This window comes from Perognathus longimembris, chromosome 9 (genome assembly GCF_023159225.1).
Source record: "Perognathus longimembris pacificus isolate PPM17 chromosome 9, ASM2315922v1, whole genome shotgun sequence".
NCBI lineage: Eukaryota > Metazoa > Chordata > Mammalia > Rodentia > Heteromyidae > Perognathus > Perognathus longimembris.
This window is the reverse complement of record NC_063169.1, coordinates 16,296,703-16,323,617: the sequence shown is the minus strand read 5'-3', so window position 1 is coordinate 16,323,617 and position 26,915 is coordinate 16,296,703. Positions and strand designations below refer to the sequence as shown.

Here is a 26,915-nt window from a genome sequence, read left to right as displayed (position 1 = left end):
CCCTCTTATCTCTACCCAGGAGTTGTATAGTTCATTTTCATCAGTGTTCAGTGAGCTACACTGCTCTACATTTTTACCCCTTTCCCCTCAAGTTCTATTTATTGAATTTTTAGCAATTTTGGAATAAGTGGATATTTTTCCATCCTTTATATCTATTTATTTTTATTGTTCCAGTTTCTTAGGCAGAGCACTATTTCATATATTATATCTTGCTTCTTTTTCTTTTAGTACTGCTCTTGTTGTATTACATATTTTTTTTATCATGTAATCCTGTGTCTCATTTTTACTGTTTAAAGAGCTTTCTTACTTTACTTTTTAATTCTACCTAGGTCCATTTTGATTGTTTTTCAATTTCTCTTAGTTGTATAGTTTCCAGTATATTATTAACTTTTAGTTTTATCAAAAGATAGTGATATAGTTACAATTTAAAAAATAATATTGTTAAAAATGACTAATGTAGATATCAGTTGTTTTCATCCTGTGTTTCTTAGGACAAATTCCAGAAAGAGGAATGACAAGGTAGAAAGAATAGGTATATCCTAATGATTCTTTTGTGGTGATAGAGTAATAGTGTCTTTCATATTCCTTTAAACAGTACCCAAAAGAGCTTCTCTAACTTTTTAAGCACAGCATATATTAAAAAAATTGTTTTATTTTGACATGAACATATATCTCTTACAATTTGGTAACTGTTTTTGTGACTGTAGGTATGATATATTAAATGTGTTTATTGAGTGTTAATTCATACCGAAGACAATTATTAGCCCAATCCTCAGACTCATGGTTTGTATCAACTACACTAACTCCTTGTTTCACTGTGCAGCTAAGCTATCTGGTGCAGCAAAATTAATCAGTCTGACACTTCTAAAAAGAAGTGAAGAATCTGAGTCTGTACTTCTCAAAAACAAGAACTCTGCTATGTTTTTGCTGTGGTGTTCTGCTGGTGCTTTGTGTGCTTAAGCTATCATCCAAATCAAAAGGATAAAACTACTTAGGATCCATTTGCATGGAAACTACCCACTGAAATCTATAGGGATCTAGTTCATTTTTTAAATTCATTTAACAGCTCACTAATTGTCTCAATAGGAAGCAGAAATATATGTTTTTATTCTGAAGCATCTTAAATTGATAGCTCAAAGTTCATGAGCCTTGTGAGTGAAGCACTGAACTGGTCATAGATGTATCAAATAGAGTACATTCACCAGAGCACAGGACAGTAACTTAGCCTCTGCTTTGTTAAGACTTGTAAACTTTTTTTTTTTAAATCACTGAACCTCTAACTTAGTTGGTCATTTAAGCAGGTGCAGCTCAGTGGAGTTCCTATTCTTTTTATTGGAGAAGCCAAATGAACTTGTATTGATATGGAAATTTTGAGGGAAGAAAATAGCACTAAGGATTAAGCTTGTTTTCTTGAAAAGGGATTAATGCAGGTATTGAGATTCAAAACAAACACCATTGCTGAGACTGCGTATTTCAGAAATAGAGTTGAAGAAATGATTAGGGCTTATGCCTTTAAGCCTTTGGAGTGAATAGCCTTGAAAACCTCTTTCTTTTTTTCCTACTGTACAAGAAAACCACTTAGTTATTGGATTCCTTATGGGATCTGTGCAGTCATTCAAAATGCTAGGAATTCTGTGTGTGTGTGTTTGTGTGTGTGTGTGTGTGTAGAGAGAGAGAGACAGAGAGAAGGAGGAGGAGGAGGAGGAGGAGGAGGAAAAATGAATGACTAGAATGATATTGTACTATTCCTAAGGAAAAAGGAAATGGAAAGGCTTGGAAAAAAATTATAGTAAGTGAAGTAAACCAGACTCAAAGATAAACATATGCATGGTTTTCTTCATTTGGGGTAGATTGTACCTATAAATCTATAAATAAACACATTGGGTGGTAGGCAAGTGGTTACAAATAAATTAACTGAAGTTCAAAATATTCTATGGAGAACTCAAAGAGTTTAATCTTTTAGAAAGACTAGGTTGAAGCCAAGCAAATTAAGCAGCAGGAAATGGGTATTTTAATAAAAGTTAAAAAGTATTTTAATAGAATTGGTGTGGTTATTTAATCGCAATGTCCCAGGTAAAAGAAGGAAACACAACATGTGGGACAAAATGTTTTCTAATACTTTAAGAAAGACCACATACATGTTTCCCTCACCTTGTCCTTCTCTTCAAGTTCAGACCACCTGCCCCAGGTTCCATGTGTGTAGCCAATCGATTTGTTCTTTCTTTTGGCTTTCAGACGGATGCTGCGCTAATGTATGATGCTGTGCATGTTGTATCCGTGGCAGTCCAGCAGTTTCCCCAGATGACAGTCAGTTCCTTACAGTGCAATCGACACAAACCCTGGCGCTTTGGCACCCGCTTCATGAGCCTAATCAAAGAGGTAAGTCAGGGGAGGAACTCTGTCTCCCATGTCTGCCCTTCCCCTGAGTGAGCTGAAAGTATTGCCTGCACCCATCAAGATGACTTTCTATCTTTTACATCAAACTTTCATTCCCTCCACCACAAGAATTTTTTTTAACCAAGCAATAGGAAATGAAATAGGCACGAACATAGGAAAGTTGGTGAATGATTAAAAAATGATTTATGATACCATTAGCTTTTCCTTCTATAAATTTTTGTATATTGTTTTATAGCGATATATAGATTTTTATATAATGATAGTAGAATTGCAGTGTAAAGAGTATATTAAGCAAGAAACAAATGCATTTCAACATAGATGCATTCACAAATGTATTTTAACATCATAATGTTATGAAATGTATGAGGCTTAAAATGCAGATAACATGACCTAGTGTCTTCAAATATAATATCCAGTAATTACATTTACATGATCTGCTAACAAAAAAATGAAAACATGTATTCAATGAAGTAGAAACATCACATAATATCAAATAATGTAATCATTCATTTGACCATATATCATTTCTGACTAATTGGGTTTTTGTTGTTGTTACCAGTCCAGGGGCTTGAAATCAAGGCCTGGGCACTGTCCTTGGCTTCTTTTGCTCAGGACTAGCACTCTACCACTTGAGTCACAGTGCTCCTTCCAGCTTTTTCTGTATATGTGGTGCTAAAAAGTCGAACACAGGGCTTCACAGACAAGCACTCTACCACTAGGCTAAATTCCCAGCCCCATGACTACTTTTTTTTTTTTAATAGACTAAGCAAGCCTAAAGTGAAAACAAAAAGATTACACATACATGAACATGTATATTTGTTTCTTTCTCTTTGTTTTTGGTGATTAATTGAAGATAAGAGTCTCACAGATTTTTCTTCCTTGGCTGACTTCAAAGTACAATCTTTACATTTCAGCCTCCTGAGTAGTTAGGATTACAGGTGGGAGCCACAGTGCTCATTATTTGCCTTGTGTCATATAAATAAAGGCCTTTCTTACACTCTTGTGCTTTGCATAGATGAAATTTTAACTGATTCTTAATCTTTAAAAAATCACATAAGATTATTACCACATAAAATTTTTTTCTTTATTTGCTGCAAATAAATCATCAGGTTTGTAATACACGATTCTCATGGAAATAAAAGTCCTAACGAGGTCAGGAACAAGAACCTCTAGGTCCTTTGTGAGAGTTATCAACAAAGTTTCCTTGTCTAACTCTTGACCACACTCTTAAATAGGCAAGTTGATGCTCCCCAAAGAACCTGAGTTTATTAGCTACTCCACACTCTCCATCGACTTCTGGCTTGAAACCCGGCACCACAGAGCTGTGACATAGATCACAAGTCTCAGGAGCTGAAAAAAATCAATTTTTCTGAACTCAGCACTTGAACGCTGAGACTATGATGTGTGTCAAAGAGTCCTAAAAGAAACATTTGTATGGCATTCTCCTCCTCCCTTGTATTTATCATAGGGTGTAACTGAGAAGTTTGTCCATTAAACCACCCTGGGTTTCCTTTAAGAGGACCAACAGGAGAGATTTCACTCAATACCAGAAAAAGGCTGTTTCTTCTGAGTAGCTGGCATGTCTCCAACTGTGATCTTCTATATTGGGTTTCCTTCATCCTGTCTTTGCTGCACTGGTTGTCCAAAAGTTAAATATTCAATTTCTGATAGGACTTTATTACTTGTATTGTTTCACCTGTTGTGTTCTTTAATCCTGTATATTTGGATTGTTTTGTCCATTTCATATTGTCACTTTTTACTTTGTTGTTTTGCTAACCACCTAAAATTTTCTCTTGTGATAAAGTTGGATAAAAATATAACTCTTAAAGTAGTTAACAAATGTTAACTTTACTGAGAGCAGATTGTAATATGCCTAAAGATGACAATACTTTTTCTATTTTACTTATAATTAATTCACTTAACTCTTTTAAATCCTGCATGTTAATAAATAAGAAATACACAGGAGGCTAAGAAGCATTTCAATAATGATATTTATAAGTAAACATTATTCAAGTATTACCTTTAAGTATTCAGATTGACCTGTTAATCTTACATGTATTTTATTTAAACACTATAGTTGTGAGTTTTTCCAAGTTATTTCCCAAGGGCAAATCAAGGGAAACATCTAACTTTTCTTATGCAACCAAGAGAACAGAAACAAATTTAATGTTAAAAAGAAAATGCTGGGCACCAGTGGCTCATGCCTGTAAGCCTAGCTACTCAGGAGGCTGAGATCTAAGGATTGTGGTTTAATGACAGCCCAGGTATGAAAGTCCTTGAAATTCTCAGCTCCAGTTAACCACCAGAAAACCAGAAGTGGCCCTGTGGTAGAGTGCTAGCTTTGAGCAAAAGAGCTCAAGGACAGAGCCAAGGCCACAGAGCTCAAGCCCCACAACTGAAAAAAAAAAAAAAGTCCAAGTTTGTTCATTGGCTGCTGACTGTACTTCATTTAGCAGAGATTGAGGTATCACAGTTTAAAGTCAGCCCAGGTAAACAGTTGGTGAGATTCCAATAAAAAAATTTCAATCAAAACTATGTTTGTTCATACCTGTCATCCCAACTAGGTAAGAATAAAAAGAAATCTCAATCTAAGCCTCATGGGGACACAAGAGGAGTGTTCTTAAAAATAAATAAATCAGTGGGCTGGGGATATGGCCTAGTGGCAAGAGTGCTTGCCTCCTATACATGAGGTCCTGGGTTCAATTCCCCAGCACCACATATACAGAAAATGTCCAGAGGGGGCGCTGTGGCTCAAGTGGCAGAGTGCTAGCCTTGAGCAAAAAGAAGCCAGGGACAGTGTCCAAAGCCCCAGGACTGGCCAAAAAATAAATAAATAAAAATCAATCAATCAATCAATCAATCAGAAAGGGCTGGCGGCATGGCTCAAGGCACAAAGTGCCTACTACCACATGAGAGGTCCTGGGTTCAAAACACTCTATTGCCAAAAAGTAAGTTCACATATTTGCTTACCCTGGAGTTATTATTAGCTATATTATTAACTGCCCGTGTTATTCTACATCAAAAGCTAAATATTGCTTGATAAGAAATAATTATGATATATTCCTGCGTGTCTTAGGAGGAAGTAACATATGAGAGAAGTTAATTACTCAGGGGGAAATTATGTAATTAAAGAAGTAAAAATGGTTTTTCATATCTAACTCCTTTCAGTGTACTCATTCTTTTCCTACCATTGTAAATTTCCTATTATTTTAACTTCAGAGGTGCTGTTCGCTAACCACTCCCTGTAAAATATACAATGAGATAGTCACTATCTCATAATGAGAGACTAAATGCTTCTGGCTAAATACTTCCGAGTTTATTTATCATTAAATTTCTCATAGGAACCATTATACCTGGAAAGAAAAATTGTATACAATGAAAAGTTACAACATATTTCATAGTGAATCCAAGATATGTTATTTAGAAAAGATGGCCTCCAAATTTCAAAAGAAAATATAACAATATAACTTTATGGAAAAATGAAGATAGCATTTTCCCAAGTATTTGCAGAAAAGCATTTAATTGTATTTTTTCACTTAAATTTGATTTTTTTTTAATTTTCCTTTTCCTATAGGCTCATTGGGAAGGTCTCACAGGCAGAATTACTTTCAACAAAACCAATGGCTTACGAACAGATTTTGATTTGGATGTGATCAGTCTCAAAGAAGAAGGTCTAGAAAAGGTACTTGACTTCTTCAACTTACTTGCTTTAATTATTAAGTGAAATGTAAGTTAAAGTATACGATAGAAAAATCGCAGTTGACACATTTCATTGACATTTAATTTCACTGAGTAATTCTGCAATATGAAATTTCAACTTGTTGTATTAAATATGAGTTGGCAAAAGCTTCAAGAATAAGGTGTCCTAACACATTGGGAATAGTTTATTTATATATGTGTATAATCTTGACTAGCAACACATAATTATATTGCATATCTTCATTAGCCTTAACATTTCATGTAATAATTAGAAAATATTTAGTTCAATAGGGTTTCTTTGTATATTTAGCTTTCACTTTCTTGTGGGCTTTCCTACTTAGTTACATAAAATCAAGTATGCTTCCATTACTGAGTCATATTCCAGAGAAACATCTAAGTTAATGCTTCATAAAGTAAAGTATACACCACACTGGATTAATTTACTTGATTCTACAAAGAAGAAAGTCTTGCAGAATTTAAGAACAGACTTTTACTCATTTTTTTCTGAAATATTATCTTAAGAATAAAATAATCAATCAATCTTATTCGATGGAAAAATATGACTTATTTTTCATGATTTAATGATTTTGCCCTAGCAAAGAGTTGAGGACAAAGTATATTCTCAAGAAATATTTATTGACTAGTGAATGCAGGACCATTATGATTCTTCGTAACGATGGAGGGACAAGATGTGAGACAGAAATATACTTCATGTAATGGGCTTAATCTAGTGTTGACTTATTCAGTTATTTTCCAGTAGCACATTTTATTCATTGTTTACTTCTTTGCTGCATATCTCTGACATGGCACAGAACAAAAACAATATACAAGAAATCTCTGGGCTGCTGGGACTATGGGTTAAAGCTTATAGAAAGAAAAGATTTCCAAGTTCAGGATGATATTGCAGTTATGTCTATACTCAGGAAAATGTGCATCACACTAATGTCAAACCCAACCATCTGTATGGTACCATTTAAAACATAATTATGTATTGTTACTTCAAAGAACAGGAATTGTTACATTGCTCTGTTCATGAATTTTTCTTTTTCTTCTTATAAGTTTCTGGTATAGGACTAGACAAAATCCACCCAAATGTGAACAAACAGAAGTTGTTATTCATAGCTTACTGTTGGAAACAAAAAACTGGTGGGGAGAAAGGAACTAGCTTTCATCAAAGACTGAAGCTGAGATTCAAAGGGAGACTGAATGCAGGAAGTATGACAGTCCACAAAAAGTACTGGCTCATTTGTCTGAGAGGAGACTGTTACCAGAAGGGACTTAACTAGGCAAAATATTTTTGTAGAACTTTTGTGTTTTTATTGCTACAGAAATCTTTGTTATTGAACTTTACTTTGCCTGTGGAATCCTGTTCTTATGGGTGGAAAAAGTGGATGATTGGATTTGCAGCTGTAAAAATTTATCTAAACCTAAAAATCCACACAGATAAGTGAGAGCTTCTTATTTAATAGATTTCTTGACATCTGATGCACAGCAGTTTTAAATCTTTTCCTCTTAGTGGCATTTGGTTCAAAACTTCAGTCCTGTGACAATGATGAAGCCCAACATTCTCAGAATCTGAGATTTCTTTGGCCTTCCTGTAGGAAAGCAGTGTTCACACTGATGCTGTCTAATAATCTTTAAGCTACTCATAAATGTTTCATTTTCTTAAAAACAAAAAGCGATATTATAGCCTAGGTTCTATCCAAGAGCAGTGTCTTTGGTTGGCCATACAATTTGTCTAACATAAAATTCCATCACACTTCTTGACTCAGAACTATGCAGGTATTTTGGTGTCATTTTGCTCATAATTCTATTTTGCATAGTAATGTTAAAGTTTTAAGACGATAAAATACTTTGCATATACATTTTGGATGATGTATTTCTTTTGAAAAAAATGAGATTGCCTTATTTGAAAGTCTACAATTGTATGTTTTGAGCCACACAATTTCTTATTTGGCCCATCTGACAATACTATATTTTGATTTGTTTTCTTTTAAGTTTTCAATACGAATTAAAACATATACACTAAACAGGGCATTAAAACAACCAAATTAGAATTACATTTTTATCCATGGAGTATGTTCCATAGTTGGATATTTCTGCATTGTCATTGTTGAGATTACTGAACTCATTGATTCAAAATTTAAAAGTGAGGGAAAAATCCAACAACACACAGAAATAAAAACCAAAACAACCTTCATATTCATGGTTGTACTGTGGCTCCTCATCACTATTGAGCCCTTTCTGGAGAAAATGCTTCTGTGCTCATATGTGATATATATGCCTATTTTTTCTTTTCTTTTTCTTTTTCTTGCCAAGGTGAAGTACAGAGGGGTTATAGTTCTATAAGTTAGATAGTAAGCACATTTCTTGTCCAACTTGTTACCCTCCCTCATTTTTCTCCCATATTCCCTCCTCTCCAACCCCCCCCCAAGTTGTACAGTTGATTTACAGCTTATTGTCTTGTAAGTATTGCTGTTGCATCAGTTTGCCTTTTACCCTTTGTCTCTCCATTTTTATCTTCTTCTTCCCTTCCCCAATTCAGACAAATATGCATAAAATACCCAGCATACCAGAATCAAATACAGTGATAACAGGGGCTAAATCATAGGGAAGATGAACAGAAGAAAAAAGAAATAATTTTACAGAGTACATTAAAAACAATATTAAATAAAAACAATGACCATGTGAGCCTAGGAGAGGCTACAGAAGAGCTCTTCCACTGAGCTATAGCTTCATCCCTAGGTAAATTTGCAATAAAATCTTTTCACATACACCAACATTCATTTCACTTTTATGTGTGTGTGAAAGTCAGTTTGGTAATGTAAAAAGCATCTTAGTAGATCCCATTGCACCAATTTCAAGCAGATAAGGTTAAATTGCTTCTTAACTTTAAATAAGTTTGACATCTTGTACAACTAATATTTTTGAGCCTAAATGAGAACATTTATTTTATTCATATATCGACGAGAAAATTTCTGGTATTCTTGTCAAGCAGATTATTACTTCCATAGGCAAGTAGAGATGTATGTAGACTGCACCTTTAGAAGATATGATAAGATTCAAATTACACATGAAGCAAACACATATCTTGAGGGGATCAGAAAGAGTCCCTTAATATCATGAAGTAATATGAGTCACAAAAAAGGAAATCTATGCTATATTTTGTTAGCACAATTTTGTGAGCTGAGAAAAATTTCATCAAACAGAATTAATTAGCTAATTAATGAATGAATCAATCACTGAAGTAAGTAGCAGAGAAATAATTCTGAAAGCTTATGGTATACACCCATACCTAGTAAAAAGAATCCAAAGGAAAACAGCAAACAAAATTATAAGAATTTAACTATTTGTGAGAAATAAAAAAATGAAGCATTACTAAATATAAGGACTTAAGTATACTTATTATGTATAAGACATGCTTTGAATATAGCTTAGGACCAAATATAAAATTATAGTAAGTGGATGTGGGGTACTGCCACAAACAATAACTTACAAAGGTGTCTTGAACAAAATGCAAAATAAATGAAGAAAAAGAATAGTTACATATATATGTTTAACAATTGTTGAATGAATGAGTGAATAATATTGAAATATCAACCTAAAAAAAAACACAAGTTCTAACAGGCGGTAATACACTTACATATTCTATGCATTTATTCAGTACACTCAGCAAATACTGCTAGCATATTTATTATTTATAGTTCAAATATTTGTGATATCCTTATTAATGTGTTTAGGGAATAATAGAACAATGTTATAACCAAAATATAATTTTAATTCATGACAATGCATATCATTCTGAGATGAGGAATATAACATCTAACAAATGTATTCAGAGTTCTAATATACAATGTTTCTAGGAAGCCCCACATTAAAAATCTTTGAGAGAGGGGCTGGGGATATAGCCTAGTGGCAAGAGTGCCTGCCTCGGATACACGAGGCCCTAGGTTCAATTCCCCAGCACCACATATACAGAAAACGGCCAGAAGCGGCGCTGTGGCTCAAGTGGCAGAGTGCTAGCCTTGAGCGGGAAGAAGCCAGGGACGGTGCTCGGGCCCTGAGTCCAAGGCCCAGGACTGGCCACCCCCCAAAAAAAAAAATCTTTGAGAGAATAAGATGGCTAAGCCAATGTCTCAACCCATTAGATATCTAAGTGGAAAATAGAGAAAGAAAAAAAAACAATTTAAATATAATGTAACACTTGGAACAGCAAAGCACATATATGTTTTACTATATGAAAGTACAGTTAGTGGCTATCCACAGCTATGTAGAGAGTTTTGAACATATGTTTTGAAGTAGGATCAAGATACTTGGATAATATGGTGACAGGAAAATATTTATTATACAGAGTATAATATTTAGAAAATAGAGTAACATAAAGTGATTCAGGAAAACTGTAATACTCTACTTTCTACATTTGGAAAGAAGTGGAAAGCATCATATTATTGATCAATAGTTAACATTTCTGTATCTTACGCTAGGACTGATTTTCTCATAAAAATTAAAAGTAAAAATATAAGTGCTGTTCTAAGATTAGGAAAATAACATATTACGTAACAAAGTGTAAAGAGGAACTGTGTATATTGTGCTTTAGAAGCTGTATATGCAAAAACTTTAGGATAAAATGATGACAAAATCTCAACCCACAGGGCATTTTCTTTCAAGCTAAATGAAATCAGGATATAGAAAGATTTTGATATGTTTCCTTCCTTTATATCAGAGTCAAACACAGTAGATTTATGTCCACTTAATATAGAGTAGAATTAGTAGAGTCATCTGCAATAGGTAAAAATAATTGCAATTGTTTTAAGATAAAGTAAGTTTATTTGAAAGTGAAAGAAAAGCTACAAAAGAAACCTAACGTATGAAAATGTACCTCTCTGTACATCACTTAGACAATAAATAAGACAAATTAAAAAAAAAGAAAAATACCAGAAACTCTTAATCAGGAGATGAGTATAAAACAGTCCCCAGATATAATTTTCACTCCATTACATTTTAATGTTAATACAATGGGCTATATAACATATATTAGGAATGTTTGTATATATATGATATACGTATTCATCACATAAAACATGTCTGTATACATATATAAGTACTCATACATATAAATAATATATGCATCCATTATCACTGAGATTTAAAAGATGTAAATAGAGAATGCTATTATTGCCATTCTAAAACAAATATTAGACAGCTTCCAATCATGTTTAGGAACATTAAATATTAGAAAAGATTGTAAAAGCCAGAGTTCAAATGAAAGAAGGCTTTGACACAATATTTCATTCATTCATTTATTTATTTATGCTTTCTTTATGTAGCTTAATAACAAAAACATCTGCAGCATAGGGGTGAGTTCAGAGGGATGGGTGTGAATGATGAAAGGGGTGACATTGATCCACATAAACTGTATTTATAAATTGCTTTTTTGAACTGCAACTCCTTTGTACAGCCACTCAACGAGAATAAAAAATATTATTTTAAAACTGTATATCTGCACCAGTGATGCTCGCTTGTAATCCCAGATACTCAGAAGGCTGAGATCTGAGGATCACAGTTCAAATCTAGCCCTGGCAGAAAAGTCCCCATGATACTCTTATCTCCAATTGACTACTCAAAAACCAGAAGTGGCTCTGTGGTCCAAATTAGTAGAGCACTAGCCTTCAGCAAAAGAGATCAAGGCAGTACCCAGGCCCTGAGTTCAAGTCCCACACCGACCAAAAAAATAAAAATACATAAATAAATATGCAGCTTTTTGAAGAGTGGACATTAGGAAGATTATGTTTTAAAGCCAGCACTTCCAAAATATCAACAGAATTTCATTGCAACCAATAAGCCCGAAAATGATCACATGGCTTTAAAGATTTTACCTTTATCATTAGTTTTTTGAAGAAGAGAGATAATCCAGGATATTTGAAACAAATAACCAAATGGGGAATCAGTGTTTAAATGCCCACACTCAAATTAATAAAACTGTGAATTAATACGTAGGGTGGTAGAATGTACAAAATACATGTCTATAAACTACTAAAAGATTTGACTTTTCTTTCATTAACACAAATGTTAGATATCTTCATAGTTATAAGGAAAATTAACTCAGCAAGAGAAGTTTTTAAGATGCCCAATAATTATACATGAATTTTGAGTCTCTTGTACAAGTAAAGTTTTCTTGCAAAAGTATAGGTGGAGGTTCCTTTACACAAACAGTATAATGACATATCTCTCCTCTGGTAATCAGCAGAATTTCTAGTATTTGTAATTTTATAATTCTTCAATGAAAGGAAAACAGTTGTGTAAATAGTTTACTGAGAAGTTCATACAAATGAAAAGGGGACCAACTGAGTAAATATACCAAAATTCAAGGAAAATACAAAGATACTAATATTTGTATAAGTAAGATACAGTGATAAAAACTTAGCACCTTTGATAAGTAGAACAAAAAATAAATGGTGAATCAGTGTCACTTTCAAAATGACTTAATTTGTATGCAACCTTCTTCCTTGAAGGTAAACTATAAGTTTTATTTCCTATTAGTAAGTTGAATAAATGGCTAGGGGAGTATGGCAGACAAGTTTCGTTACTTATGACTTCCAGGTTTGGTAAGTGAGGGCAAAAAAAGAAACCAAACATGGCTTTCCATTTTGTTTCAGCTTATCTTCTCTGGTAATGATGGGCATAGAGAGTCCAGTAGTGTAGCTTCTGTAAACTAGCCTAATGATGTATTTGGTGTGAGTCTGTCCTCATATGTCTGCCTAGTAGCCTGTCTTTTAGCACCCAGCCACTGAGTGGAATGGGCATAACATGTCTGACCTCATTAGATCTAATCATGTTTATGGCCTCATATATCACAAAGTATCACTTTCATTAAAATTTCTATTACAATACAGGAGGAAATATGAGAATGAATTATCTATATGATTGTCCTATACATTTATTTGGGGTATTATTTTAAAATATACAAAGGGGCATTTTTTTTTAATTTACAAAGAAAATTCCAAGAATGGTTTTCCTGGATAGGAGGCTCCACAGGATATTTGTTAATTCTTCTCTGTAGCTTGGCAGGTTTTGCTGTCTTTTAGGCTGGTCTGTGTAATACGGCTTACTTTCTTCGTAATGAGGGTATATGATAGATCCATTACATTAAAAGGTATACCTTATTTATGAGTTTCTAGTCAGTATCAAAGTATCATTGGATGTGGTTTATCTTAGTAAATGGAAGTTTGAATGGAAAATTAAACTCTCGCTGACTCTGGCAGAGAGCTGTGGCTCATTTTGTTCTTCAGTGTCACACTTCACTGGACACACTTCACAGAGCAGTGAATCATGCTTAAAACAAGCAGCCTTTAACGACAGCAGGTAATGCAGCAGAGGTGAATAATAAGTGCTGACAGTCTTAACTTTCTCCTGCAGTATTTGCTCTCAGGAATCTGATGGAGAATTGACAAAGTACATATGCTATTTTATAGATTGGAACTTGGGATCCAGCCAGTGGCCTGAATATGACTGAAAGTCAAAAGGGGAAACCAGCCAATATCACAGACTCCTTATCTAATCGTTCTTTGATTGTTACCACCATTTTGGTAAGTATTTGTTTTTCCATTATTTTCAGACAAATGTAGATTCCCATCCACATAGAAAGAAAAAGACATTATAATTGAAACAGTAATGAATAGAATGTAATGCATTTTGAAGTTATTTAGCAATTACTGAATAACAGACTAGTCAATGGTAATTTAGTCAAAGTTTAATTTTGTTAATCTTGGATAATGTAAGTTATATTAAAGTTCAAGATGTTTATATTGATTATTAATAGTTTCAGATACTACTAGAATTTCTTTACATTTCAATAGAATTAGCCACTATCAAAGAAATTGCAAAGCAAGATTTGAATTATCAACATGTAGATGTATAGCTATAGTTCAATAAAGAGACAGATGTAAATTTGATTCCTGTTCCTTTCTTGCAAATATATTTCAGGGGCTATAATATTTGTTTTTGAATATTGATTTTATCCTTCCCTTCACTTTCACTGTTCTTAGTTTGGAGAATAATTTATACTTCACTAGTCTCCCTTGTAAAATCAGATAAGTGCTTTTGGAAGGCAGAAATACTGCTATCGTAAAATAATTAAATCATTATTGATACTTGAGATATTTTTACCCCTGTGTAATTATATACTTTAATTAGATTACAAAGTAATGGTCCCTTATGTTGCTTATAAAATGAGATTTTAGTTTTAGGATACGCAAAGAACTCATACATTTTTTCAGTACTTTCTAGCTATAGAAGTTTATCAAAGCTCATTCTTAGACTACCCAAGTGTCAAATGAACATGCAACAAATCACTACAAATGTTTCATATTTCTATAACTGTGAGACTGATTTACAGTGACAAACCAAGCTGGGAGAAATTTATAATATTATACTTTTAGTAACAAAGGGTTGTCAAAACTAGAAGTGTCCAAAGAAAATCTATTGATTTAAAGATTTTTGATAGTGAAGCAATGAAGGCATTCATGAGGACTGTTGAAAGTAGCCAAGATTTTAATTCTTGCCTTGTGAAAGACCTCAGGACACTTGTTCCATCTGTATCCAAACTTCCAGAGTCCTCTTTAAACATAATATTAGATCTCTCTTTTCAAAACCAATTCCCACAGCAACAACACAGCCATATTCTTTAGTTATAGTGTACTCACAAGACAGTGATATGTCTTCTGCTCTATCGACCAGTATGTCAGTGATTGAATTATGCCATGCTAGAACTAGTGCAGTAATGTAACCATCCCTTCTCCCTGCCTACATCCTCATTCCTTTCCAGTGCTTTGCATCTTCACTGTAAAACGGAATTCTACTTCCCCTGCTTACTTGCTTAGACAGTTGTTTACAGATTCCCTAGTGAACATGTCAAGCTCAAAAATTCCAATTGTAATATGAAAGGCCTTCTACTACCTTAATTTCTCCCATTTTTTTCCTAATTTCCCCTCTGTGCTTTAACTGAAATGGGAAACCAGGTAACCTGCTACTGCCATTGTGTAAACTCTTTTCTCTCTTTATAACATGTTTCTCTCCATTTACGGTATTACAGTATTTGTCTGTATTATTTGAGGCTCAGAATAGATATCATGTTATTCTTCAGTTATTTCTTGGATGCCTTATTTTTTCAAACATCCTGAATATCCTTGAAAGGATAGAATTTGATGATGTCTTCTCTTATTACATCATACGAGCCCTCTACGGCTTGCCAAGTAAGGAATGTTAAACACAGAAGAAATCTGTAACTTCAGCAATCCCACCCATACATTCCTTTCTATAATCTCGATGAAACAACCACTCTCAAATCTATCCTTTCTTTTAGGCCTTCGAAATCTTCACTCAGTTCTTCATGTTCTCTTGGATAAATGCAATTCAGTATTCCAGATTCATCCTAAGTACTGTCCATTACATGAAACTCTTTCATCTCTTAGTTGAAGGTATGTTAAGGTTAGGAGGTTATACATTTCACCTATCACAATACTTCATCAGGGCACTAAGCAAGCACTTCTTTTTAATTTGAGAAAAATCGTGTATGTCTCTATCTCTACTTGACCTGAGCTATACAAGGTCAATAATCTAATCTTATACCTTTTAAGTTTTTCAAGGTTGCAGGAAAAAAGCCTTAGGCACAGCAAACACTCAATGGTTTATCAAATTAAATTTAATAGGTGCTATTTAATTAAATGAGCAATTGTAGGAAATAACCAACCTTTAAATGACTGTACTGAAGTATGCCAGTTATTGCAATCTTTTAGTGAAAACAAATTTGATGTATAATATTACCTATGTAATGTGTTAATCTTGCTTAATTGCTCAGTGTAATTTTATGGGAAATATTCTGATATTTTCTTAATCATGAAGAATTTTATATTTACCTATAAATAAATAGTACTTAATTTTAAATTTATGTCAGAGCCAGCCAAAAGGCTGTAAGAAAAGCTCTGGTATTCCAAACATACTTCGTACCAATTGAAGCAGTGTATTTCAGCTTTGGGCTTGATCAGCTTCACGTTTTAAAATTCCACAAAGCATGGTGATGTGTAAATAGACACGAAGACAACTGCTTAGGTCACTACTTCTTATACTAAATGTAAGTGTAATTATCAAACTTGATACATGCTTAGATTTTTACAAGTAGTTAATTTTAATTCAGGAATAAGATACTGTTAGTTTCTAAAATGATTTTGTTATTTCCTAAAAGGAAAAAAAAAGTCTCGTTGTTTTCATAGTGCTTAGTTAAAAAAATTTTATTTCTGAACACACTGGTTATCAGATAGTGACAATTAACAGATAAAACTTGGAGGGACTGTTTACCTGATTTATGTAAACAGTAAGATTAGCAAAATTTACTGTTTTGTTTATTTTTTGTGGAAAGATTCAGATCACTTGATTAATGTCATGGCTAGTCTTTTTTTGTTTTCCCGTTTAGAAAATCTCTGAGGAAATTCTAGGTATCTTGTGATTAATGATACATCTCCTAAAGTCACTGTCATGTGAAGAGGACACAAAGAACAATTAATTTACTGTTCTTATTCCATACTTTTATGATATGTCCTTTGAAAAAACTGAAATATTCTCCAGTATTGTCCAGCTAATTGTAAACAGTTGTATGAACATTACCCATTTATTTAAATTAATCTATTCATTATTTTATTTAACAAACAGGTATTTGATGCAATGGTACTTGATGAATAAAGTAGACATAGTTTTTGCTCTTATAGAACTTAAAACATTAAATGAATTGCTATGGAAAATTATATATGAACAGCTTGTGATTACAATATAAGGACAAATAAATGGTGTGATACCTTACTCTATAGGTGAAACTGAATGACACAGAAGTTTAAAAGTAGAAAGACAAGTCATATTGAAACTACCATTGGGTAAATAAACAATTGAAATTCAGTTGTGGAAGGAATTGGCAAGGGAAAGGAGAAGAAAGAGTGTTACGGTCACACAGAATCACATCTGCAAAAATCCTAAACTACTACAGATCTCAGAAAATTTTCAAAATTAAAGGAAATCCATGATGACTGAAGATGGTGCCGTGCTCTGTTCAGCTCATACACATACAGCTCCGGTTAATTCCAAATGGTAATAGCAGGAATTTATTCTATACCTACTATATGTCACACATAGTTCCAAGCACTTTCCAGGAACTTATGACATTGGCATCTGAATCTCTTGTAGTGATAGCTCTATTTCGTATCTTCTTATAGCTGACAAAGAGTCACACATCTAGAAAGCAATAGGGCAATATATTTAATTAGTTTGAGCTACTAATATAATGCAAAGTAATTTTCAGTGCTCCACAATGGAAAAATCTAACAGCATAATTGTAACTCAGTATCTCCCTGTACAAGGAGGTATCTGGCATACCATTTCTAAACAAAGCAACACATTAATTGGGAATTACTTGCCACCAAAAAGTATGACATGTATGCAAGTGAAATATGATACTCTTGTGGGTGTATTATTAAGTATCTTAGCATTCTCCTCTACAGAGGCTTGTATCAGGCCATTTTTGCTTGGATTTGTTGGGCCTCTATATTCTATGTTTTCCTAACTGAATATTAGTTTACTTTCAGCTTCTGTACATCAACATTTCAGATTCATATAGGCAAAAGAATATAGTATTGGAACTTATTTTTCTTTAATCTTTAGAATTTGGATGAAGACCTAATCTTACATACAAATTTTTTCTTCACCTCAGCAGTATAACCTAGAATACACACACACACACACACACACACACACACATACACACACACTCACACACACACATTGAGAGAGAGAGAGAGAGACTTGTATTATGAGGAGAATTCATTTTAGAAAGCACTAACCATCTTTGAAATATACAGACTCCTTTAATGTTCTGAGATAAGTTTTAAGATATCACAAATCTGGGAACTTTCAGATCTCTTGCTACAATCTTATACCTGAAGTTCCAGTATACAAAGGTCTTCTTGTTAATTCTCTTTTCACACATTGCATCTCTGGCCTTTGAATTTGAAATTCAACATGCTTTCATTTGTTTCTTGTTCTTTGTAGAACAAAACTGATCAAAAATCACGTTTTCTTGCATAATGATTTTATTTGTCAAGTGGTTGGCTAAATTATGTTCCTACTTATGAAAATAATGAGAAAAATACTAATCTGGAGCAAACTACAGAGAGATTTGGGAGCAAAAAAACTGTCATAAAAGCTTTAGTTTATAACATGATTTTGCTCTCTTTTCTCTTATAGATCCACTAGCTAGAGGGGAGATTGAATGACTGAATATTTATTTAAGTATTATATACGGAGTGCCTATTTCCCCTCCGATTGCTTGATGTTCAATAGATTTTTTTAGTCCCATCTAAACATGTTGAGTGCTTCCCACTGTGTTTCTTCTGTATAATAATTGATTTTTGTCCATCAAAAGATTACTAGCATTTAAATGTCACTGTACATTTCTTTCCCTTCCTTACTAGAAGCACTTTGGTATGCAAATAGCAATGCTTTGCAAGTATGCATTCCTTTTTGTAGGAAAGCATTTTCTCTCAAGATGGTATTTTTTTTTCTTTCCAGTTGCTCAATGAATTTAACAAATATGTCTGAACTTGCAACTTAAGCCTTATTTATTCCCTCCTGGTATTTTGTGGGAGGTTGTATATTAGAGTCTCCAGTTTACTTGCTTTTGCTTGTAAAGCTTTTTTGTTACAGTTCACAGATACAGAGGCTTATCTGGGAGCAAACTCCCAAGGACAACAGAAGGATTCACAGTACAAAAGAAAGAGGTGACCATGTCATCCCCTAAGTGGTTTTGAAGATTCTCCTGTAATATCCACAAAGGCAGATTTCTAAGGCTTCCAATCTGTCACTACAGTCACTTTTCCCTCTGACTCTTCTTAATCCATTGTCCTAGAAAGACTATCTCATATGTAGTTCTTCTTGGAGAGTTGTGTCCCATTCGCGTTTGGAAACCCAAACACTACAGCTTCACAAAGAAAACGATCTCCCTGCTTCTAAGCAGGTGTAAGAATACATTGTAGAACTAATAGGGTTGAATAATGTATGGAATATGTACTAGAATCTAAGTGCAAATACTTCTTGCATTCCAACATGTGAGTTCAGAAGGATTCAGTCAAACTTAATCTCCTATCCCATTCCTGAAACAAAGCCATCAAGCTTTTCTCTCCATACTTTCTCCTGTTGAAGGCAATATATGGACATTATATTCCTCTTCATCATTTGCGCTCTGACAGCTCTATTTTATTTCTAAAGTATTTTATTTACCATTCTATCAACTAAATAAATATAAAGCTATTTGTGCTGGTGGAATAAAAGTGTAGGAATAAAAGAAAATAAAGAGTTATGATATGTAATTGGGAATCATTTCTTAAAATTCAATTTTATATTAATATTTTAATCTTTTTAGCTGACCACTACTCTCTCTCTCTCTCTCTCTTTTTTTTCACCAGTTCTGGGCTTCTACTCAGGGCCTGAGCACTGTCCTTGGCTTCCTTTTGCTCAAGGCTAGTACTGTACCTCCTGAGCCACAGCTCCCATTCTGGCTTTTTCTATGTATGTGGTGAGGAGGATTAGAACCTAGGGCTTCATGCATTCAAGGCAAGCACTCTACCACTCTGCCACATTCCCAGCCCCAGTACTCTTGCTTTTATTTAATTTTTCATTTTTACTGTGCACATATCCACACACATATGCATACACTCAAATGCATCCACACAAACAAATCCACCTTTACTTTTCGAGTCATTTTAACTGTCTACTTTAATTTTCTGTAAACATCAAAATTCTTAAGTAATTTCATTTTAAGCAATTTTCATCATTATCCAGTAATTATATTTTATTATTTAATTTTAAAAATTATTTTCTACACTAAAATTCCATTGAGGACTACTTTAATATGAACAACATATTGTTTCCTACAGAAAAAAGAATAGAGAAATATGAATTGTTTTGTTAAACTGTCAGGAAGCTACATTGAAAGTGCACGTTTTTATCTTCCATTTCTCATTTGAAGACATGTTGTCATAATAAGAGCATATAAAAGCAATTCCAACTTACCTCTTACTTTGAACTGAGGATCTAATGTACATTTTGCACTTACCAGCTGATTTAAAATAGTCAGTGTCCAGTTTCAACTTTTGTATACTTCAAACATTTAAGTTCTGGCCCTTTCATACCTGATTCTCTTATAATTTGAATCTCTGTTTAATATTTTACTGCTATTTGTATTCTATTCATCTAGAGGTTTTAGTGGATGTTTAAGTCTTTATAAATCCCATATTTACAAATTAGGCACCAAAACAGAAGAAAGGGTAGATTGTGCTAAAAATATCTAACAAAGAAAGGATATCACATTTTGAATAAACAAGTTATGGCTTATACATGGGTACTATGGAGTACACTTTATTAGTAGAGTGTGTTTTGACAGATATTGTAGCTATAGGAAAGAGAAGATTTGGTACTGTAGAAAAATCAGATGTAGAGTGGTGTGTGTGTGTGTGCATGTGTGTGTGTGCATGTGTGTGTGTGTGTGTGTGTGTGTGTGTGTGTGTGTATCAGATAGGGCAAAAGCTATTGAGCAATATCTAAGCTAATATTTGAGCTTTAGGGCTAAAGGCCTAGAGGCAGGGATGTTAGCATGGAGAGTGTGTTGGGAAAGAAGATAATGAACATAGCTTAGTCATGTATGAATGGAGATGCTGGCAATAAATTTTGTGCAGTCAAATCCTGATAATTAATGTGAGAGGATAATAAATTAGACTCAGAGACAAAGCAGTTTGGAGATTAGCTAATAGGTGCAGTCTCCGTTCCCATCAAATCTTTTACTGGAACAGTAGTGAAATGGTACATTTGATTGATTTGAACTTCACCTTTTTCCCCATCTTTGTTCTCATGAATTAAGCTAATGAAACATTTAATGGCCAAAATACCAGTATCAGCAGAAAGATAGTAACAAGCAAGATCTCTCATGTAAACTGGTATTTCAATCAAGTGGAATAGGTTAAAGGCATGCCAGGTTTTACTACAGTAGGACATTTTTTTCTTTATACAAGTGTGCATGATCATTACTATGCTCAAACCTTCTTTTTCTGGCATCAGAAACATTAAACATCTGGCATCAGAGACATCTTGAAACATTAAACCTCAAAACTAGCAAATCTCTGCCCTGTTTTCTTGAAATATAAGTTCAACTCTATTGTCATCATTATTTCTATAGGATATAATGTATCTCAAGTCTATACATATGAATATTCTTGCCAGCTTTCCCAAATCTAGTTGATTTTTTCTAGTTACAGAACAAAAACAATATGTTTTCTAGAGAGATAATTACATGCAACATACACTAAGATTTTGTGTACATTGACAAAACTTCCTAAAATTATTCTTCTGAAAAGAGGTAAACAAAATTTAAAACAACTTAAGGATATGATTATGTTGTGTACATCACTTACTAAAACTTTTACTATGTGTATAAAAATGATGACAAAAAGAATGCTTTTGAATAATAGGCTTACAGAAGTAAAGAAAAATGAGAAAGAAGGAGAGGGGAAGGAGTGGAGGAAGGGGAGAGGAAGGAAGGAAGGAAAGTAGGTAGGAAGGAAGGAAGGAAAGAAGGGAGGGAGAGAGGGAAGGATGGAAGGAGGGAGGAAGGGGGGAGGGAGGAGAAATAAGGCAAAAATGGAAAATGAAAAAAAGAAGTTTTGTAGATAATCCCATAATGTATTTGAAATTTGTTTTGGAAGGTAAATAGAAAGTATGGTTTATTAAAAGTTATTAAAGTAAGATATTGTTCTGTTGGCCTGTCGCATGATTACATTTTTGTTTGAAACCTACACCCCAGATTAGGTTGTGCTTTCTGCCTGAATAGTCGATGTGATTGTGCCTTTGTAATAGTCTCTGGAGATACAGAAATGAGGTTTGTTTTCCAGGCAAGGGAAAAACATAGGAGTGCATGCCGGAACTCACTTCCTAGTACTATTTGATCCTCAGCAAATCAGTCATCTTTAGTATTGCCATTGCATGAAAACATGAAGCTTTTCTGAGGGCAGCTGCCAGGCCTTTATACTCTTCCTACTGGTACTCTCCCATTGTGATAACCTGGCCTGCACCATGGGTTTCTGATCTGAACGCTAATGAGGGATGGGAAAATGCAGACTTGTAAGAGTCATTGTGAATAAAAGAAAATTGAAAGATCAAAATTTGGACAATGGCAATATTCTTGTCTATACAGTAGAAAAGACAGTGTTTTGGGGAATGACAAGAGCAGAAAGAAGGAAAAAGAAATGAACAAGTAGTGGCTTGTCAGTTGAAAAATTACAAGCAGCTCATGCTATTATTTAGACTTTTCTGTTCCTTACTATGTTATCGTCCACTTCTTATGACTGTGTTGGAAATTTATTTGAGGTTTGTATAGTTTAGTTTATACGTACTTTTCCTACAGCATTTAAAGTATTATGAATCATTGGATGCTATCAGAATGCTAGAAGTAAGCCTAATTGTTCACTGTTCCCTTAGATGTGTGATCCTTTTCTCTTTTGAGATCAAAATGTTGTTACATACATTTACAAAATCTTATTTGGTTTGGAGAATAATAACAGGATTGTGTTAAAAGGGCTAAAATATTATTTAGGCAAGTGGAGCTGTAGAAATAGAACACAGACTTTCCCTTCATGAAGAGCCTGGTACCTTATTTTTACCATTTTTCATCACGTATCTTTTAATGCCGATGCTCCTTTTTATATTCTGTTGTTGACTTTGTAGAGTTAATACTTAAAATCAACCAAAAAGTAATGTTAAAATGTATGCTGTTAATAATAGTTGGTATCATCTTTAATACTGTAAAAGATTTGCTTCTTTATGATAAAATTCCCATTAAGATTCAGAGGACAAAAATCCCACAAAAATATTTTCAAATATGATATTATGGATTAAAGTTTAGAATATCCCATTTGTCATAATTTCAGAAGGATACACATTATTAAAAACAGAGCAATCATTCCCAGCCATTCTTAGATAATTGTAAGGAGCCTCTCATTGTATTGTATTTACTTATTTAAAATCTTCTTTTTATTCTATGAATAAAACACGAAAGGAACCCCGCAACTTTATATTCTGGCCCATCCAATGGTTCACATATTTTTATTTCTTTTACAAATTTAATTTGTAAAAGATTTTTGCCCACTTTTTGAAATAGCATTGGTTCAGAATAGACTAGAATTAAAAAAATACTTTTCATCTATTCTTTATTGTTTTATTTTTATGTGTATTTTTTCTCTGTTTTGTTTCCAGTGTTGTTAGAAGCTCCTCTTGAGTTTTGTCAAGAATGTGTTCACTCTTTAGAGAAAGGTGTGCAGGGGTGTGTGTGTGTGTGTGTGTGTGCGTGTGTATGTAAAACCTGACAACAGGTTAACTGTAGTACAGAGTGGTTGCTAGAGTTAGGGCAGCTAGTCTTTCCATGTGTGCACAGTCAAAAAGATCTGCACTTCTCTTACCTTTGTGGGTGATGCAAATTTGTCTGCTTGCACCCTCAGACAACAAAGGACAACCTATGAGAATCTGGAAAACACTGGGCCAGGTGAAGTAAACTAAAATCAGAAAGGTAAACATTGCAGGATCTAACAATAGGATGATAGTAAAAGCAGAGTCTTCAAAGCAGATAGCTTTATTTGGTAAAGACTGTACTCCTGAGCAAGGACTTTTGATGAGGAGTGAAAATATTTTTCAAACCATGTCAAAGGGATCAAGCCTTCATGACGTGCTGTGGCTGTCTGTTAAATGCCAGTTTTCTAAAATGATATACGAAGTTGCTGGTGGGGTTTTTGACACACTGTCCCACATAAGGTACCCTGATATTTGAGAAAACCTCAGAAGATCACTTTCTGATGCCTGTCCTTCTCTCTTGAAGTAGTACTTATTATCTACATATGATAGATGCACTGTATATACCTAGAAAATACCGAATTGGGGCAGTATAAGGAAGTTTTTGTGTGTTTGTATAAGAGTGTGTGTGTGTGTGTGTGTGTGTGTGTGTGTGTGTGTGTGTGTGTGTGCGCGCGCGCATGGAGCTTGAATTCTGGGCCTGGGTGCTGTCCCTAAGCTTTTGTGCTCAAGCCTAGTGTTCTACCATTGAGGCACAGCTCCACTTCCGGCAATTTGAGGATTGAATGGAGAAAATAGTCTCATGGGATTTCCTGCGCAGGCTGACTTTGAACCACTGATCCTCAGATCTCAGTCTCCTGAGTATGAACCACCAGGACCCAGCTTAAGACAAATTTAATTATGAACATATTGCATCCCTTTCCTTACTCTACATTTATCATGTTGCCATTTGTAGATGTAGCTCTAGAGCTCTAATAATTTGGTCTGGTAATGAGACTTGGAGTTAGTGTTTGCCTATTGGGACATTTGTATCACTTACTCCTGGCCTGATACTTCTATTGATTATATTCTAATGCTTATCCATACTGTTTGGCATGATAAGTAAATATATAGTCAGGGCTTCCAAGGAAGTTTAAAAGAATCTTGAATGGAAATACATATTCTCTCAGTGTACCATGAGGTTCTGTCTTGATGAACCAAGCATGGTTCATGTCAAAAGAATCAATGTCAAAATGCACTTAGTACACCTGAGAATTTGTTGCTCATTGTTGTGATTATGTAGCATTCTGGGAGCTGTGCCTACCTGTCACTAGCAAGCATAAGTAAAGAAAATTAAAATGAGCTGGGTGCTAATGGCTCAGGCCTGTGAAGCTAGCTACCCTGGAGGCTGAGATCTGAGGATTTCAGTGTGAAGCTGACCCCTGCAAAAACGTCCCTGAAATTCTTATTTCCAATAGACTACACAGAAAGAACCAGAAATGGTGCTGTGGCTTATGTGTTAGAGCACTATCCTTGAGCACAGACGCCCTGAACAATGCTCAGGCCCTGAGATCAAGCCCCAAGACTGAAACAAAAAAAAATGAAAGGCATATTGTTAGCTCAGGGAAAAAAGATCCAAATTGAAAATTAAAAGATAGTTTGTCCTAAACCTGTATGTTTTAGTGTCATTGTGGTAAAAATTAGTAATTTATAACATTGTTACATACATGCTTTATGGTAGGCTCAAAAGTTCATACATGGGCTGGGAATGTGGTTTAGTGGTAGAGTGCTTGTGTAGCATGCATTAAGCCCTGGGTTCGATTCCTCAGCACCACATAAACAGAAAATGCCAGAAGTGGCACTGTGGCTCAAGAAGTAGAGTGTTAGCCTTGCCCAGAAAGAAGCCAGGAACAGTGCTCAGGTCATGACTGTAAGCCTCAGGACTGGAAAAAAAAAAGTTCATACATACAAGGAAGTGATGTTTTTGAGATGACAACCATATAATATTCAAGTCCAGGATTTCCCCTTTTGTGTCAGATACATACATCTCAACTTCATTTCCTGATAGATATCTGATTTTCAGGTCCTGATCTCTGTGTGTTCAACCACTACTTGATTACTTGATATTGATTCCTAATTAGTTCTCTTCATTTGAGATTTATTGGGCATTCTAAATGATAGACTATATCTTGACTCCAATTAACCCTACTACAGTGATTCAAAAAGAAAGTAGAGACTTTATCCTTCACAAAAAAAGCCAAAAACAGCAGGTGTTGGTGATTGACACCAGTGAGCCTAGCTACTCAGGAAACTGTGCATTTACTTATTTTTGTGACAGTTTTGGGACCTGGGTGCTATCCCTTAGCTTCAGACTTTGGATTGGTTCTCTATCCCTTGAGTCATAGCTCCACTTTATTTTGGGTGGGTATTGGTGGTTAATGAGAGCATAAGTGTCTGGTGGACTTTCTTGTCCTGACTTGTTATGAACCAGAATGCTCACATCTCAGCCTCTTGAGTAGTTAGGATTACAGGTATAAGCCACCTTGGTCCTTGGCCATCTGAATTTTTCACATAGCACTATAAATCCTTTCTTGACTCTACATTTGAACTTTCCTCAATATAAGAATACTATATATGTAAATGAATTATAATTGTATATTGTTGGTAGCATAACAGAATAATATGGACAAATATACCACATTTTATTGATTCTAGTAGATGGTGAGAAAGTTCAGGGTCACATTTTTATCTCTTTCCTTCCTCTTATTGCTTTCTACGGCCATGTCCTTTCATCCTTAAACTCCCCTTTAGAAGTGTGATTCGATACTTCAGATTCTCTTGAGTAGACATGCCATGAGGCGTGATGATTCAAGTTTGTTTTGTCTCTTAGGAAGGTTTACTAGCTTACTCACCTTCCTCAGTGGTTTCAGTGCTGACTTTGGCCTGCTCTCTCTGTTACCCATCCATCACCTTCAGTTGTCAGTTAACTTCTCACCTCCCTATGCCTTCTTTCATCGCCACACTCTAAAACCCCAGTTACAATGCTATTATTTATAATTTATTGCCTTCTGGGTTAGGGAAGTAATAAGACACAAAAACAGTACAGATAAGGCTGAGAAAATAGAAGGCAATAAATGACTCTTGGAAAATATCATCTTCTCAGGTTTATTTTTATTTATTTTTTGTTGTTGTTCGAATAATTGTGTTTTAGTATCAGTATTATTGTATCTTTCATTTGGTCCATTGAATTGCTATTAAAAAACAATAAAAACAAAAAAACCCACATTTGTTCTGTTTCATCAAGTCTACTTTTATTAAGACTAAATTAAGCGCCTTTAACAGCACTTACTGAATTCACTGATACTCCTGTATCAATGGTTTTCATATGATTACAACCTGTCAATACCATT

The 26,915-nt window shown here is 34.3% G+C and overlaps 1 protein-coding gene across 3 annotated transcripts in view; it reads left to right on the top strand.

Annotated features, from left to right (window-relative positions):
- The window catches only part of Grik2 (glutamate ionotropic receptor kainate type subunit 2), a 533,318-nt gene that overhangs the window by 345,228 nt on the left and 161,175 nt on the right, over positions 1-26,915 (top strand). For all 3 annotated transcript variants that reach the window (XM_048353764.1, XM_048353765.1, XM_048353766.1), the window contains exons 8-10: positions 2,236-2,379; positions 5,972-6,079; positions 13,569-13,682. In XM_048353764.1, the coding sequence (XP_048209721.1) occupies positions 2,236-2,379; positions 5,972-6,079; positions 13,569-13,682 (366 nt within the window). The remainder of the gene's footprint in view (positions 1-2,235; positions 2,380-5,971; positions 6,080-13,568; positions 13,683-26,915) is intronic.